Source organism: Danaus plexippus, chromosome 2 (assembly GCF_018135715.1).
Source record: "Danaus plexippus chromosome 2, MEX_DaPlex, whole genome shotgun sequence".
Classification (NCBI taxonomy): Eukaryota; Metazoa; Arthropoda; class Insecta; order Lepidoptera; family Nymphalidae; genus Danaus; species Danaus plexippus.
In genome coordinates this window covers 5,247,892-5,264,501 of record NC_083537.1, presented here as the reverse complement: position 1 = coordinate 5,264,501, position 16,610 = coordinate 5,247,892, and the positions used below count along the sequence as shown (strand labels likewise).

The 16,610-nt window shown below is 31.4% G+C and overlaps 4 protein-coding genes across 6 annotated transcripts; 2 read left to right on the top strand and 2 right to left on the bottom strand.

Moving 5' to 3' along the window:
• Nucleotides 1-1,764: 1,764 nt before the first annotated feature.
• Nucleotides 1,765-4,632, top strand: LOC116779795 (transmembrane protein 164). 2 transcript variants are annotated; one of them, XM_032674243.2, is made up of 6 exons: nt 1,765-2,032; nt 2,351-2,533; nt 3,468-3,584; nt 3,660-3,738; nt 3,805-3,905; nt 3,993-4,632. In XM_032674243.2, exons 1-6 carry the CDS (start codon nt 1,898-1,900, stop codon nt 4,218-4,220), a joined length of 843 nt encoding a protein of 280 aa, XP_032530134.1. In that variant the 5' UTR covers nt 1,765-1,897; the 3' UTR covers nt 4,221-4,632. The 2 variants fall into 2 exon arrangements, with proteins under 2 accessions (XP_032530134.1, XP_032530135.1); XM_032674244.2 differs by lacking the exon at nt 1,765-2,032 and adding an exon at nt 2,690-2,721 and having other exon boundaries at nt 2,393-2,533.
• Nucleotides 4,208-7,291, bottom strand: LOC116765287 (F-box/SPRY domain-containing protein 1). Of its 2 annotated transcripts, XM_061521462.1 has the most exons (5): nt 7,158-7,291; nt 6,706-7,078; nt 6,367-6,640; nt 5,749-5,839; nt 4,208-5,678 (listed from the first exon to the last, which is right to left on the bottom strand). In XM_061521462.1, exons 2-5 carry the CDS (start codon nt 7,059-7,061, stop codon nt 5,581-5,583), a joined length of 819 nt encoding a protein of 272 aa, XP_061377446.1. In that variant the 5' UTR covers nt 7,062-7,078; nt 7,158-7,291; the 3' UTR covers nt 4,208-5,580. The 2 variants fall into 2 exon arrangements, with proteins under 2 accessions (XP_061377446.1, XP_032510618.1); XM_032654727.2 differs by having other exon boundaries at nt 6,706-7,267.
• Nucleotides 7,292-7,850: 559 nt separating this feature from the next.
• Nucleotides 7,851-9,816, top strand: LOC116779495 (integrator complex subunit 10). The gene has a single exon (XM_032673802.2). It carries the CDS (start codon nt 8,026-8,028, stop codon nt 9,778-9,780), a length of 1,755 nt encoding a protein of 584 aa, XP_032529693.1. The 5' UTR covers nt 7,851-8,025; the 3' UTR covers nt 9,781-9,816.
• Nucleotides 9,721-16,468, bottom strand: LOC116779494 (transcription initiation factor TFIID subunit 5). The gene is made up of 12 exons (XM_032673801.2): nt 16,198-16,468; nt 15,931-16,116; nt 15,627-15,829; nt 15,296-15,495; nt 14,984-15,185; nt 14,256-14,445; nt 14,074-14,149; nt 13,864-14,001; nt 13,342-13,535; nt 10,829-10,942; nt 10,559-10,739; nt 9,721-10,039 (listed from the first exon to the last, which is right to left on the bottom strand). Exons 1-12 carry the CDS (start codon nt 16,258-16,260, stop codon nt 9,831-9,833), a joined length of 1,956 nt encoding a protein of 651 aa, XP_032529692.1. The 5' UTR covers nt 16,261-16,468; the 3' UTR covers nt 9,721-9,830.
• Between the last annotated feature and the right edge of the window lie 142 nt (nt 16,469-16,610).

Below are 16,610 nucleotides of genomic sequence, written 5' to 3'. Positions count from 1 at the left end.
TATTATTTACATATAATAAAATCGTTCACGGGGTTAATTCTGTACATTGAAAATTAATGAGAATAAATTCCTATAGGGGTGTTCCTAGAAGAAACAGATGCCAAATATGATTTTTGAAATTTTTGTCTGATTGTCTGTCTGTTGTACACTTATAACTTAAAGACTACTGGACGGATTTCAATAAAATTTTATATGAGGGTCACTGATCACCTAATGCAACATTTAGGGTACCTTTTGCCACGGGAAAATGCCTCATTGCCATATTTTTAAACTACTTTGAAGCAAACTTATGTAATGTTACTTGCATTGAATACTTAATGGTTTGAATAATGACATGTTTTATTTAATTAATGTACTAATTTTCGAGGGACAAACCATGAGTTGTGTGGGTGTAGATCTGCGAACGCCCTGTTTTTCTCATGGACAGTTATATGTAGCTTTATCTCGAGTGAGCAATGCAAGAAGCCTGTTTATACTCACTGTAACTGCTAATACGACTTTTATCCTTGTTTATGAAGAAATTTTGTAGTAAGGTATTTTTTCTACGCGAACAAAGTCGCGGACACAGCTAGTTCAATATAAACTTATTTTAGTTACTCTTATGTAGCTATTCATAGTAAAATATTGTGGAAATCGGTCCAACAGCGCTTTGAATGGTGTTAAAAAACAAAAAACATTTGTGAAACTTTTCTATCTATTATATCCGCCCGTCTATTATATCCGTCAATGTTTAAACCCATTCATTATTGACCAGTAATATTGCTAGTTCCACATATAGAATTTAAGTGATTTTTTTTTCTGTTTTAGAAATGATACGTATGTAATTAATGCTGTCTTTATCACGCAATAATTAGTCATATTCAAATGTAATAAATAACACGATGTTAAACCAATTCATTATTCAAAAATGTAATGCAAAAGTTAGAAAACTTAGTTATAAAGGACATAATTTGGATAGGACGGTTTGCGTGAATCTTAAAGTTAAGCTATCGCTCCTCTTCAATTGTCTTATCTAAAAAGAACTTTATAGCATCTATATCTCAATAACTCTGTTTCATAATCCTAGATTTAAGAACACTGCTAAAAATGGTATTTTGGTACATGGTAAATCCCTTTTGTATATAAAATTTTCATTATGTTTTAACTGTAAATGTTCAGATGTTGACATGTTGAGAGTTGAAATGTTGAGAAGACGATGGCATCTCCTTTCAATTAACCGTAATATTAATTATGAACAAATTATTGGAAACTTGTACACACAGTGCATTGGTGTTATAATTTCTCATTACAGTATTTATACTTTAAATACATGTAAATTGAATCAGAGCTTAATTTAACAAGAAAAAAAGCTCATCTTTCAAAATATTCGTTGTTAGTTCGTAATCCTAAAAAGTTCAATGGAGATACATATATTAATAATTACTTAAAATTAACAAACATCTTTTTTCGTCAATTGCTCCATTGGAGCTTCTATTTCTTTTATTTATTTCTAGATCTGAATAGTCTACTTTATTTATTTTTACATATTGCACTAATGAAATTTGTGCATTAGGGTGAGAAATTTTCATAAAGAAATGTGGCCTATTGATATATTAAATATAACCTTTTCCCTTGTATTTAGTACTAGGATTGTAAATTCTATCTACTCCACTGTTCAAATTATTTTTATTTTTAAAAAAACTTTATGTTTAAATTGATACATAGACAGGTGTTCATAAATATACGCAATATCTACAAGAATTATTTTAGACTACTGGCAATACGGAAAACTGTCAAAGTCAGATGAGTGGGAAAAAATCTACTTTAAACCTAAGAAATAAATTATTTACCACAATTTAGATGCATTATAAAATAAATTGAATTATTTATGACTTACAAATAAAATATTCTTATTACAATGTTTGAATGGGCTTATAGTGGTGCTAATAGAGCTGTGCCTAGAAATGTTGGTCCTGAATGTGCATATTTTTTATCGCCTCAAAGGCAAATAATCGAAACTATAATAGTAACGGCGGTCTGCGTGTACACAATTGTAAGTAGACAGTATTAGTAATTTAGTTCAGTAATATGAATATTAAAAAAATTTTAATGGGTATAGAAAAAAATCAATTTCGTAATCCAGCTATATAAAATTGTGTAAATGAACTATACTGTAAAATAAATAATAATTTATAAGATTGTATAAATATATATAACTGGTTAAATTACCAAAATAATCTTTAATTTGGTTGCACTTTTATGTAATCAGTTTAACAGGCAATAAATTTAATAAAGACATTTCATCCTGTAAAATATTTTGAATTGTGTTATAATAAATGTGTTTAAAAAAACGGTATTTGTAAATTTTCAGAAAAAAACATACCCAAAGCTGAAGATTGAACAAGACATAAATTATTTAAAAAGTGATAGAGGAGGCAAAAGATTTCTTGTTATTTTGCTAGCACTTTTGTGGGGTATGGAAATTGGCTTTAAATTTGCTTCACGCAGTGTTATATATTTACTGAACCCATGTCATGTTACCACATTAATTCAAGTAAGTACCATTTTAACATCTAACCAGACTAAAAATTATAGTTGAAAGATATTTTAAAAATTTACTTGTACATGAAATATATACATATGTATGCTTAATTAACGAAATTCAAGTGTTAAATATGGTATGTAAATGAACATATTTTCTTTTAAATAGGATGCAGAGATCATAGAAAAGAAATTCATAAGGTAGACAAATGCATGTAATTCAACTATATTATATAAATAAAAACGACATAATATGAGAAAAAATTCTCTTTAAAGTTTTTTTTTTTTAATTTCAGTACAAGGATTATTTGTTCTAATTTTAACCATGCCATATTATTTTATATTCATATTAATACTGAATCATGTTTCAGAACATCCTCTGTATTTTACGAAGGTGACATATAAATATATGAATTTAATTGTTACTAATTACATACAGCACTTTTATTATTTATAATGGACATGAAAAAAAAATCTTGAAAAAATTTATTACATAAAATCATTTTACTTTATTACATATATGTGTGTTAAAGGATTTTTCATGACTTCTTTGTAATTATTCTCCTTCACTGCCCCTAATTCCTTAAAACAGTGGCATGTTGTATAATAGCAGCTGGTATGTAACTGGATTATCTAACACTGTTAACAGCTAATCTCATTGTTTTAATGACATTAAGTTTTTTGTGTCATGAATAAAGTCAATGAAAAGATACCATAGAATACACAACTTTTGATGTCCTGTACTATTTTAAGCCTCTATACTAAATATTTTAATGTATATGACCTTTGCAATGTTATGAAATATAACACCATGAAGTTTAAAAAATAAAATATTCACTGCCAATTTTGATTAAATTGTAATATAAAGTAAGAAATTATTTCTTAAATCTTGAAGGTTACAGAATTGCATATTATTAAATAATAACATATTGTACTATTATTTCAAGATCTATTTATTGGCGGCTCCACCCAGCAAAACTGTTACAGCATTATTTAGAATTCATTTAAATTTATTAAATGGACCGTTACTGGCATTCTTATTCCCAGAAACAGCTTCGAGACTAGTGAGTTGTTTTTATTTATTATTAAAAAAAATATTTTAATCCTTTGCATACTTTAAAAATGCAAATGTGTTACAGATATTCGCAGAGGCTTCATTATATTGGATTCAACATGGAATGATGTTTGTCATACCTTATTATCTTTTGAGAATCGGGGGTAAGTGTATTCTCATTTCCGAATAGCCTAATACAGTAACACATCAATAAAGTAAATTTTTTTTAGGTGTGTATAACGTTGAGCCTTTTTGGGACTTCAACTGGTCTATCTTCAGTTATTGTCTCAATTTATTATATCACTTCATAATTCTTCAAGTTATTGCAATTGTAAGTACTAATTCACTATGTTGAATTTTACATAACAGATAACTGAATCAATAATTTTAATTAAATTAAAACATTTAAATATTTCAGCCCGCCCAAGTGAATTTGAACCACATGCTGTGTCCAGCAATACTAGATCCCTTTGATGGGCCATGGTATCGCATAGCAGCTGTGGTACACCAAGCTGCTCTATGTCCGCTACTATGCAAGTTATTCTGCTTCACAGCTGATTTTTGCCTCACTAAATTCCCACCTACCAAAGTGAAACCACGTATGGGAGATCATTTAAATGACAAGAAAATAGATGAAACTAAATAGTGACCATAACATGTATTTTATTTAGTTTAAATTATGTATTATGCCATTCTAAGCCCATTTAAAGTTGGCCTTTACTTTGTGATAATCATGAACCTCGGTAATTTAAAGTATTAAACTCTTAGCTTACAATTAGATTGCAATAATTATAGAACACAATTTATTGATATAAGAATAAGCTGTTCAGTCCAAACAAATATTTGACCGCCTATTTTTAAGATTTCTTTCTAGTCATAACAACTGCATGGTTAATAAAAATTATACTGGTTAGTATATTCCACAATCACTCTTATGACATATAGGATATAGAAATACATATAACAAAAATTTCATTAATACTAATGTAATTGAAAGTGGCTTTGCAATTATCACAATGAAATTAAAATGTTACTATACCATTAAACAAGAACACAAATTTGAGTTTTATTTGAGTGATATACAACTTTAATTGAAATTCCAATAGACTATATAAAACAAAAAATCCATCGAAACAGGATATAACCGCAAAAGAGACAAGCTCAATTCATCATCTTTAGTCAGAACAAGTTTAGCTTAATTGATGACTGTAATGCAATGTTCAAGAATTTGCAGGTTCATATTGCTTGTGACAATGAATTTTTCATTCCATATTATCTATTTAAATTTATATATGAGTATTTGTATCAATATTAATTTTAAAAACATAGAGATTTACATCTTTGTAAAATATTAAAAATATTTTTATTATCTCATTTGAGGTGCACCTCCTTATTAAAATTGGAAATAAACTGATATGACAAGTAGAAGATTGAATCGTGAGCATCTCATACAACAATTGAAATGCTATGTTAACATTAGAGTAATTTAAATATTTTTTTTCACACGTAAATTAAAAGTTATATAATACACATTAATAATGAGATATCAATTTCAATTATTATCATAAATACAGTCTGATTACATACTTTTTTTTTAATCTACACTTTTGGAATGTTTTTTTTTATTTTTGAATGAATTAAATCTTAAAAGTAAATGAGACTGCAAATAGTCCATAATAAAATATTACATAGAAGATTCCTCTCAGTAAGCAATAGTATTTTAAAATAAAATAGTTAAATATTTGTTACATGTATAAATTAAAGCTGCATTATTATTTAAGATTATCTTCTAAATGAGAATGTTACATGAAAATATGTACTTATTTTTATTTAAATGAGACATTACTTGTTCAGACAAAACATTTCATTAAAACAAGTAATGTGTCCATATGTTTGTAACAAATGATTTAAAATAATAACACTTGAGAAGCTAAAATAATATAAAATATATCACATAAAATGACTAGACTATAATATTTCTACAACTAATTATATTAGATAATAATTTAACCATCTAATGGAGGACCCAGATAGACCATTGACACTTCAGTGTTTCCGTAAACCGCTGAGACTGTTGGGTACAATTTTTTCTTTACCGGCAGACCTACAATGTATTATAAAAGTATGAGTTAAAAAGATTTACCAATTATAATTTAGTTTCAAATAAAACATACCTCTGAAAGCTACACCCAGAAATTCATAGCCTCTTTCAAATGATAGTGTGTGCCCTTCACAATCTAGGATAACTCTTATTCTCTCACCTACCTGATAAAGTAATACAAGAAATTAAAAAAAATACACAGATAATTTTAACAATTTAAGGTTTCCATATTCAAGGTTTCCATTATTTATAGTCTTCGAGGTAAATATGATAGATATAAGATGTTATATATTTTTAAATAAAAATTGTAAACTAAAAGCTTTACTTGAACACATATGTAAGACCAGAAATAAAATACATACATATAATTATAGGAGGCTAATTCACAACTAGTAATGAAGGCATTATGGCAAAGGTGGCAAGGTTAGGGACAGATATCCTAGAAGTTGTAGGTTCAAACCTCACCTTAACATATTGAACAATGTGTATTTATTTAACTATCATCACACTTAAAGGCCATAGTTTAAGAAAATGATTCTTAATTCATTGTAAAATAATGATTTCAAATATGTAAAATTTATTAAAATTAAGTAATAATTCAGCTACATATACAAAATATGGCTGTAATCATGTCATCAGATTAATTAATTTATTTGTAATGTAAAGATTAAAATAAAATATAAAAACTTACTTGATATTTAGGACAGTTGTTTAGAAGAGGATAACGGCCCTGTGTATCTCCATTGTGTAATAAATAGTTGTCAACTAAATTCCAGCCCCAGCTTTGTTCATCAGAACCAAGGAGACCAACATATCCTGGACATTGTAATGGTGCTTCCTTTGTTGACACTCCTATAACAGCTACAGTACCTAAAGGCCCTTCCCAAATAACTTCCCAGGCATGCCTACCGCGATTGAAGCCGATTTTCCCTCTGCAAGCATCTGTACTTTGTGCAACTGGATTCCTATACAGAATTATTAGATGAGTGGAAAGTCATGACAGAGTTTAATTAAATAAAATAATGCAAACCTGTGCAATGTAAATCCATTAGCTTTTATATATATGTTTCGTGAACAGTCGTATGGACTCCATGCGTGATAAAATGCTCTTAACTTCGCTTTGTATGTTGTAAGATTTGAAAGCAGATCAGACTTCATAACTTCTTCAGCTAACTTTTTAATACATTGTAGCCTCCACACATAACTATTTTCATCGTTTAGGATACGGTGCCAGTTCTTACAAACAAGTGCACAATTTTTTAGATCTTTAAGGGACAAATAGGAAAATATATTTTCTAATAAATGGTCCAATGCCGTTGGTCTGACTCGTTTATGGTTGCGATTATAATATGAACTCACGGCTGGCAAATAGTACGGATTATGCATATTGTGATTGTTTTACACTGAAATTTAACGAGGAAGTGTCAATTTTTTTGTTTTAATTTAGATATTACACAAAATAACTTCATTTCTGAGACGGACTTTGTGTTCTATTTTACGAAACATTTAATTTTAAACCATTCAAACGATATTCATATTCATTTTTCATACACGCAGTCTTTTATAACAAGATTATTATAAAATTATTTGTTATTTACATCTGCATTGTAAATGATATCTTATTGTATAAAAACAGATAACAAATCACACAATTCAGAGTTTATTCGATATCCACTACAGATTCAAAACTATAGAAAGGGAATGAAAGGCAGGCACACACTTGTAAGTATGAAGGTGTACTAATATTGAATAGTATGATAAAAAATATACATTTTGATTAACTAGTATTTTAAAATTGTCATGATACTATTAATTTCCAGTAATAATAATATTCTATAGTATAAAAGGTTATTTAACACTGCTTATAATATAAATAAATTAACTAAATTGAAATTATATTATTTGATTAAAGTTTCTCTTATTCTCTTTCTCTTCTCTTGTTTTGAAATATATATGTATTTTGTTTTAAAAGAACATATTTATTAAGGTGATTAAGAAAATACTTAAAATACATTTCAATTCAAGTCTATAAAAATAATATTAATAATGATTTTAAACAGAAATAATGTACTTAATTTTAAAGTAATGGTTTTTTCGATATTCCTGTGGGCTATTATGTTGTTTATTATTCCGTATTCTTGAGTTATTTTTAATAGCTGACAAGTATAAACTGTCAAATGTCAATAACTAACTAGTGCCTACTAATGCTAAACCATTTTAAATTTTAATAATATTTTAAATTGTATTAAGTATAAGTGAATAATTTGAATTAAAAATAATATCAGTAGTTCAAAGTTATGTAGTTTCCTTGTGCTACAATTATACTTGATAAATTTGTGTTATTATAAAAATGCCTGTAATAGATAAAACCGGTAATGAGGACGATGAGGACTATATTATATCGAGAGCAAAAGAAGCCCATAAATATAACATCTATTCAGCAAAAGCATGGATGCTAACAGCAAAAACATTATTTCCTACAAATTTTAAAATACAATTTGAAGCTTATTTAATGGAAAAGCAATCTGGTAATGTCCAGGAAGCAGCAGAATGTTTTAGTTCTTTAATGATGTCAAGACAGAATTTACCTGAGCTCCTACCAGAGATCTATGCAATTGCTAATGCATTAAAATCCAGCGAGCCTAGTTTCCTTAGCCAGATGTTTGATTACATATGTCCTGATATTCAATTGACTATTCTCAAGACAAGTGTTGAGAATAGTGATGATACCATGGAACACTGTCGCTTATTAGTGTTGTTATTGAAGAAATTTCCACAATTAGGTGTAGATAGTTTAGTAAAAACTCTCATTACTGCAGAGAATTTTTTCTATGATAATAGGTATGCACGGTTACTTGTTGTAGAGACATTACCACTTCTTACATCTTTGGAATCACCAAGATTGCTGCAACGTTTGGTTGTAAAGGCTATAGATTTTTACAACTCTTATGTGTATGATGATACAGAACATGACATTACAGACCCATGGCAGAGACTATATGGCATTCTTGATTTATTAGGAAGACAGCTGGCTTGGGATTCATATTTGGTGAATTATAGTAACAGCTTGAATAAGGAGTCGTATTTTCAAAAGCTATTATCATTAAGAAATTCTGAAGATTGTCGTCAGCTACTATATTGTGGTGTTGTTTTCTTTTTGAGGTCTTTGTATGAACACAAATCTCTTAAAGGCAATCATATTTTAGTTGAAGCCTTGTCAGATCCTGAAATGCCACCATCTAAACGGAGAAAGGGGGATATTGAGGTGACAGGTGTATCTGCACATCAGTTTCAAGCCGCAGCAAACTGTTGGGAGCTTCTACACAGCAATGATGTTATATCTCGTGAATTTATGAAACTTACATCACAGCTTCAAGTTAAACCTTGGTTAAAAGGCTTTGCAGATGAGCTAGCACTATATAGAGGAAGATATGACGAAGCAGTTCCAGCTCCAGGATTAAATGTTTCACCAGAATATTATATAGTTATCTATATTACAAAAGTATCTATAAATTTCTTCCAGCAAAATTACCAGGCCTGTATTGAAAACATTTTAGCTGCATTACCTTTTTTGCCATCAGTAGAAGGTGTTCTAGAATCAGATCTTATAGTAGGCGGGAAACATAGACATCTTCATTTTCTGCCTCTAACAAAAGTTGCCATTATGCATTACTTCTGTTCTTTACTCATAAGGATTCTAATGAAGGCTGGAAACAATTCAGATATGACATATGGACATATGTTAGTATTAATGCAGTTAGGGTGGCCTCAAGAAGAGGCTATGTTTATACAAATTATGGATGCAATCAAAAATAAAGGTGTTTTCCACTATCACTTATTCACCGCGTATATAATCCATATAGATATATTAGAAGAACTAAGTTTTATTTGGAATGAGCAAGGAAAAAATCTTGCCTTAGATATTCTGCCTAATTCTCAACATTTAGGACAGCGGAGAATTGGAACTCGGGGAGCAGATAAAGAGGTGAAAGAGGATTTTAAACAAGCTATGAAGGCTCAGGTTGCAAGAAACAATGAATCACTATTGAATTTAATCATTCAGTTTATTACATCGGAAAGGACATTTTTCTTACAATTACAATAATATATGTCGTAAATAAAAAACATTTCTTTTCGATTACATTGTAGTTATCATTAGGAACTTCCTTCATATGACCCTACAGCCAATAAAAGGTTGCGACGGGTGAAATGCAAATGCTTGATTGGCGAATTCTTCGTCGCAAACGAACGCAAGAGAACCTTCTCTTCTTTTTGTGTGACAGTACTTGAACCTGTCTCTTCCGTCAGACTTTCATCCGTAATCAATGTGAAATCCCACAGTTTGATTGTGGAGTCCAATGAACCTGTCACGATAGAAAAGTTATAAATCTTACAATAAATATAAAACGATAAATGTTTTAGAAAACTATTTGATTGGGAAACAAAATGGGAACAATAGTAGAATCCGTTGACATTACAACAAACAGGAAATAATTGTTGAAAGGATACGTATGGTTCTATGGTTTTGAGATATTTAATGTTTCAGTTCCTTCATTCCATCTTAAGTAATCGTAATAAATAATAATGCTTTATTTATACGGAAGTAAATTAAAAAAATATTAACTCAATTCATAAACTTAGTAGTGATCGTACAAAAAATATGTATACAGCAGATCCAACTTGTATATATTAATTTTTAAACAGACGTTTAATGATCTAGAACCCCGATAGAATGAAAGAATTGCCTCTCAAATAGGATATCTATACATTTTATGGTAAAAATGTATTGAAAATTCCATTCTGGATGTTATTGTGAGGAGATTGTTTATAAGACAAGTTAGCTTTAAAAAAGGAAACCGCTTTATGATATCACAAAGTACTACCTGAAGATAAGATAGTGCCGTCTCGACTGAAGGCTAAGGCGTGAACAGGCGCTACATGCATTGGAGGCAGAGTGCTCATTGGTAGACCGGTAGAAATATCCCATACAACTATCTCTCCCCCCGCGCCGCCTGAAGCTATCCAACGACCACATACAGAAAAGGCAACGGTATATGGAGTTGTCTGGAAAGAATAATCCAAGTAACTTACATTCTATTACAATTTGTTCCATGTCCGAGTAATTTCTAGTATATTTTTCTTATAAATTTTACCTTGTGACCGGTCATGATCCGTACTTGCGTTCCCGTCAAACAGTCCCATAGTCTTACGGTGCGGTCGCTGGATCCCGTTGCTATGTAATTCGAGTTTGGATGGAATTGAACACACTGAAATAAATTATTAAAGCTATACTCCCATGTTCTGTTATAGCAACACGTATATCATCGAAACAGATGCAAACACATACAACTAATTAAAAAAGTATTATACTCATAAAGAAAAAAAGTTTTATGTATAAAAAAAAAAACGCAATCACATTGAGACCCTCTTTTTATAAATTCGATTTAATAGAATTAACGCATAATGAGATCTAAGATTTTCGCGAGTATTCATTTAAATGAAACTAGTATTTTTCGGATTTACTACGCGGATTTTATTATTTAAAAACTACATAATCCCGACGTTTCGGTTACTTTGCAGCAACCGTGATCACGGGCAGACGAGGTGTGAATGTCTGTCAGTTGGTCCTTGTTATTTATCATCTACCGCCATCGATTTCTTAATTTTCTGGCGTACCGCTCTGGATGCCGGCAGAATGCGCTCACGGTGTCTTGAGGTCCTGCGGTGTGGTTTCGGACATGGGATTTTATATTTTTAAGAACGGGGTCCCAGGTGTTTGATAGATTCCAGCCATCTTCTCTATTGAAATTGGGATGTTTTTTAATTTCAATAGCCTCGCGAATTAATCTCGGTATATACTTGTCTTCCCGAGCGAGGATTTGAGGTTTATCAAAACGAATGTAGTGGCCTGGTTTGTCCATTGTGTGTTCACACACTGCTGACTTCGACGCGCGCCTGTTTTTGATGTCTGAGATGTGTTCCTTAACCCTTGTACCGATGCTCCTCTTCGTCTGTCCAATGTATGACAAGCCACAGTCACAGTCGAGTTTGTATACACCCGCTTGTTGTAAAGGAATGTTACTCTTGATTGGTCTCAAGAATTGGCTCACTTTCTTATGTGGTTTGTAAATAGTTTTAATGGAAACCTTCTTCAAGATGTTGCCTATTCTGTCAGTAACTCCCTTCACATATGGTAGTATCGCAGGTTGTCGTTCAACTGTGGGTGGCTTCAGGTGGTTCTTGCGATGCTGGCGAGGCACGGGCAGGTTGTTGATGGTGAGAGCATGTTTTACATGCTGCAGCTCGGCCTCTAGGTGGTCAGCATCACAAAGGTGTTGGGCTCTCTGTAACAAAGATTTGCCAACGGTAGCTAACTGTATAGGGTGGTGGTGCGAGTTACCGTTGAGGTACCTGTCCGTGTGTGTGGGTTTCCTATAAACAGTATGTCCCAAAGTATTGTCAGGATTCCTAATGACAAGTATATCAAGGAAAGCTAAAGAATTATTTGCCTCCAATTCTATAGTAAAATCTTTGGGACATACTGTTTATAGGAAACCCACACACACGGACAGGTACCTCAACGGTAACTCGCACCACCACCCTATACAGTTAGCTACCGTTGGCAAATCTTTGTTACAGAGAGCCCAACACCTTTGTGATGCTGACCACCTAGAGGCCGAGCTGCAGCATGTAAAACATGCTCTCACCATCAACAACCTGCCCGTGCCTCGCCAGCATCGCAAGAACCACCTAAAGCCACCCACAGTTGAACGACAACCTGCGATACTACCATATGTGAAGGGAGTTACTGACAGAATAGGCAACATCTTGAAGAAGGTTTCCATTAAAACTATTTACAAACCACATAAGAAAGTGAGCCAATTCTTGAGACCAATCAAGAGTAACATTCCTTTACAACAAGCGGGTGTATACAAACTCGACTGTGACTGTGGCTTGTCATACATTGGACAGACGAAGAGGAGCATCGGTACAAGGGTTAAGGAACACATCTCAGACATCAAAAACAGGCGCGCGTCGAAGTCAGCAGTGTGTGAACACACAATGGACAAACCAGGCCACTACATTCGTTTTGATAAACCTCAAATCCTCGCTCGGGAAGACAAGTATATACCGAGATTAATTCGCGAGGCTATTGAAATTAAAAAACATCCCAATTTCAATAGAGAAGATGGCTGGAATCTATCAAACACCTGGGACCCCGTTCTTAAAAATATAAAATCCCATGTCCGAAACCACACCGCAGGACCTCAAGACACCGTGAGCGCATTCTGCCGGCATCCAGAGCGGTACGCCAGAAAATTAAGAAATCGATGGCGGTAGATGATAAATAACAAGGACCAACTGACAGACATTCACACCTCGTCTGCCCGTGATCACGGTTGCTGCAAAGTAACCGAAACGTCGGGATTATGTAGTTTTTAAATAATAAAATCCGCGTAGTAAATCCGAAAAATACTAGTTTCATTTAGAATTAACGCATATAAATGAAACTCGGATTACGGATAAGATTTTATAAAAAAACACGTGTTAATACGAAAATATTAGTTTCATTTAAATGAATACTAGCGAAAGTCTTGGATCTCATTATGAATTAACGCATAACCTACAAAAGTTTTCAGACTGATGAATCGGATTTAGGACTTACATCGACGTCAGAAAGATGTCCAGCGAATATTCGGAGCGGTTGATGGTGGTCGGTGGCCCAGAGGCGTGCGGTCCGGTCGTGCCCGGCGCTGGCGAAGTAGTGGCCATGAGGCGACCAACGTACGTCCCAAACCGACCAAGCGTGGCCACGGTACGCCACTAGGCACGACCAACACTGCAGGGACCATAGCCGGACTGAAAAAAAAAAAATTTATTTCTACAAACGTATAAACACGTAATAAAAATATTTATAGAGTTTATCGTATTTTACAAATTATAAATAAAACTTCTTTAGTAACAACAGAGACTATATCTTATAGATTACATACGGCTATACATTCATCTCCTTATCACTAACTTCGAGAGTCTCGGAATAAACTTGGATACAAATTAGTACGAAATTAAAACCTCATTCATAAAGTTCTACTTTAGGTTCGAGCTTCAGTTAAATAGGAAGGATTTCTATAACTGAAAATTGTTTTTAAAAGTTTACATTACTTACAAAGTTGTTACAACTTTTTACCTGTGGAATCTTCAGAGCATGATAGTAACAAAGTTTTGAAAGGATCGAATGCCACTTTGAATACTGATCCCGAGTGGCCGTATAGTGTACGGCATGTATCTCTGTCCTTCTCTTCCATCATCCTCACTAAGACGTCACCTGGAGAAAGAGTAAGTGTAATAAGTTCATAATTATCTCTTTGTATAATATATATGTTTTTTTATATTATACCAGCTTCTCTGTCGATGTCTTGCAACTTTTCAGCTGATTTCATTCCTCTTAATCTTATTGTAGTCAAAGTCCAAACCTGAAACATATTAATATTATTTTTATTTCCTTCAATGATGCTAGTATAATTATTAACTCATTAAAATTATTAATATGATTAATCAAATTTTTTTTGAGTGCAGTACCTTAATATAAGAGTTGTTGAAGCCAACGGCAAGCAGTGTTGAGTCATCACAGATATCAGCACATATGGCTGTATGGCCGCTGTTTAAGAGAGTGTAAAAGCAAATAGATGGTAGACTCTCTGGTCCAAGTTGAACACGTTTTGCAGCTTCTCTTATGGCTTTACCCTTTTCCAGCTTGTCTGTTTCTTTCCTAAAAATATCATTCATACATTAAAATTCAAAATGAATCTTTATATTTTGTATACATTTTTTTTCATTATATTTGATGTCAGTAATATTTCTGGTTACCAATACTTTGTAATAGATTTGTTCTTCGATAAATCTGAACAATACCCAAATCCATATAAATAAATAACATTGAGGTATCTGTCAGTTATAGTAAATAAATCATGTTTCTTCTACAGTTTCCATTTTCATATAGAAATATGCTGATTACCTTTCCAGTAATTTATAAAAATATATATTTTTTTAACGTAAAATAATTTTATTATGCCATTCAAATTTATTTCTTTTATGAATTTTTAAAGAAAACTATGGGTGTTCTGACTTCAGACTAAGAATTTAAATTAAATAAATATCTAAGGATATAGAATGAAAAGGTCTTGAATATTCTTCTATTAATATTGCTTGTCATTAAATGCTGTTTCTATACTTTAGACCCTTTCAATGTTTATATCTCATATAATTTATAAAAGTTTTAATATATTATTGTCAATCAAAGTACTTACAACTCTGGCAAGGGAATTCTGTCATTTGGTGGTGCATTGGGATCAGATTTAGGTTTTTTGAGAAAAATATTGTCCTTTTTGGCCTTCTTTTTTTTGGGTTTATCTGGGGTCTCCTCTGCTTCCTCTTCATCTTCAATGGGTGGTGGAAGGACTTGTATGTCAGGTTCTTTTAATAATCCATAATACACTTTTGTGCGATTTTCTAAAAAAATAAATTAGGAATATTTAAATAGCATGTATAATAAAAATAAATTCTACTTTTCTAGTTGTAGTTTGTTGCTAGTATTTTTGTTAAAAGAATATATTTTTTACCGTTTCTAGAAGCTTCACCTAGTAGCCCCCCAATAGTAGCTCTCACTTGTGCTTGTGTTCGACCTGGTCCATCATGTATATCAATTTGTATGTGATTATTTAAGATATTTATAATCACCGGTGAACTCTTCTGTTCATGTAAATATCTCTTAAGCTGTGTAGATGCATCTCGAGATACTTGAACTTGAAATTTGTTTGAGCTGTAACATGATTATATATTAAAATAGTCATAATTCATATTTTAAAACATTTTGGTATTTTATAAAAAAATATATAATAAAACAGGTTTTCAAATAGAGTATAAGTTACTAAAGATGACATATATTTCTACCTGTATATTTCTGCAATTTCATTTCCTTTAATTTGATCTTTATGTTTCACAATTGAGAGACGAGTTAAATCCTCTTGATAATAATCTTCCTGTTCTAGGCCAAATTTTTCAAAGAACTTATAAGCATGTTCATTGTGGTCATACAATATTAGTGCCAAATACATATGCACAAACACTGGGTAAAGAAGTGTTGATAATTCATACTAAAATATAATAGAAAATATAAATTAAGTCATAGAATAGAAGTTGTTATTTAAACAATTATAATTTTATACATAAACAGATTAAATAAAATTCTTGTTACCTTGTAAATGTCTAGAGAATTTTCAACGAACTTTTTAAGACTATCATAAGCAAACTCATAGCTATATGGATCACTTTCTGTGTGATGAGCAGTAAGTATACTGGCAAGTTCTACTTCTGGCAAATCTAAGTTGTCGTATTCAACATCTCCTAAGTTTGCTTCTTTCCTTAAAAGTTCTTCTGTGCCCTATAGAAATAATAATATTTAATTGAGGATCGATAAATCTCTTATTTTATAATAACAATTGAATATAAATTGTAAGCTTACTTTCAAATCATATTTTCGGAGAAGTTGCAGTACAGCTAAAAGTGGGGTGGACTTATCTCCCATTTTAGTGTATTAATTGTATTGTAATAAGTTTTAATGATATAGTACTATATTAGAAGTATAGGTTATTTTATGTGATACATATAGCAAATAGAATTAACACAGAACATCAAGTTAAATTTCAAACATAACATCGATATAACATGAAATAATACTAACAAATAATAAATAACTCAAAAATTACAATAAAACCGAACAAGTGACGCGGTCGCGGTGACATTGACAGCTTAAAAGGTGTTACAACAAAGAAAAAAATACATCTGCATAATTACAAAGTACATTTTATATTTTGTTAATTACATATTATGTAAGTACATTACTTTTAAATTTTTATTCAGGCTAATGCTCCCCAG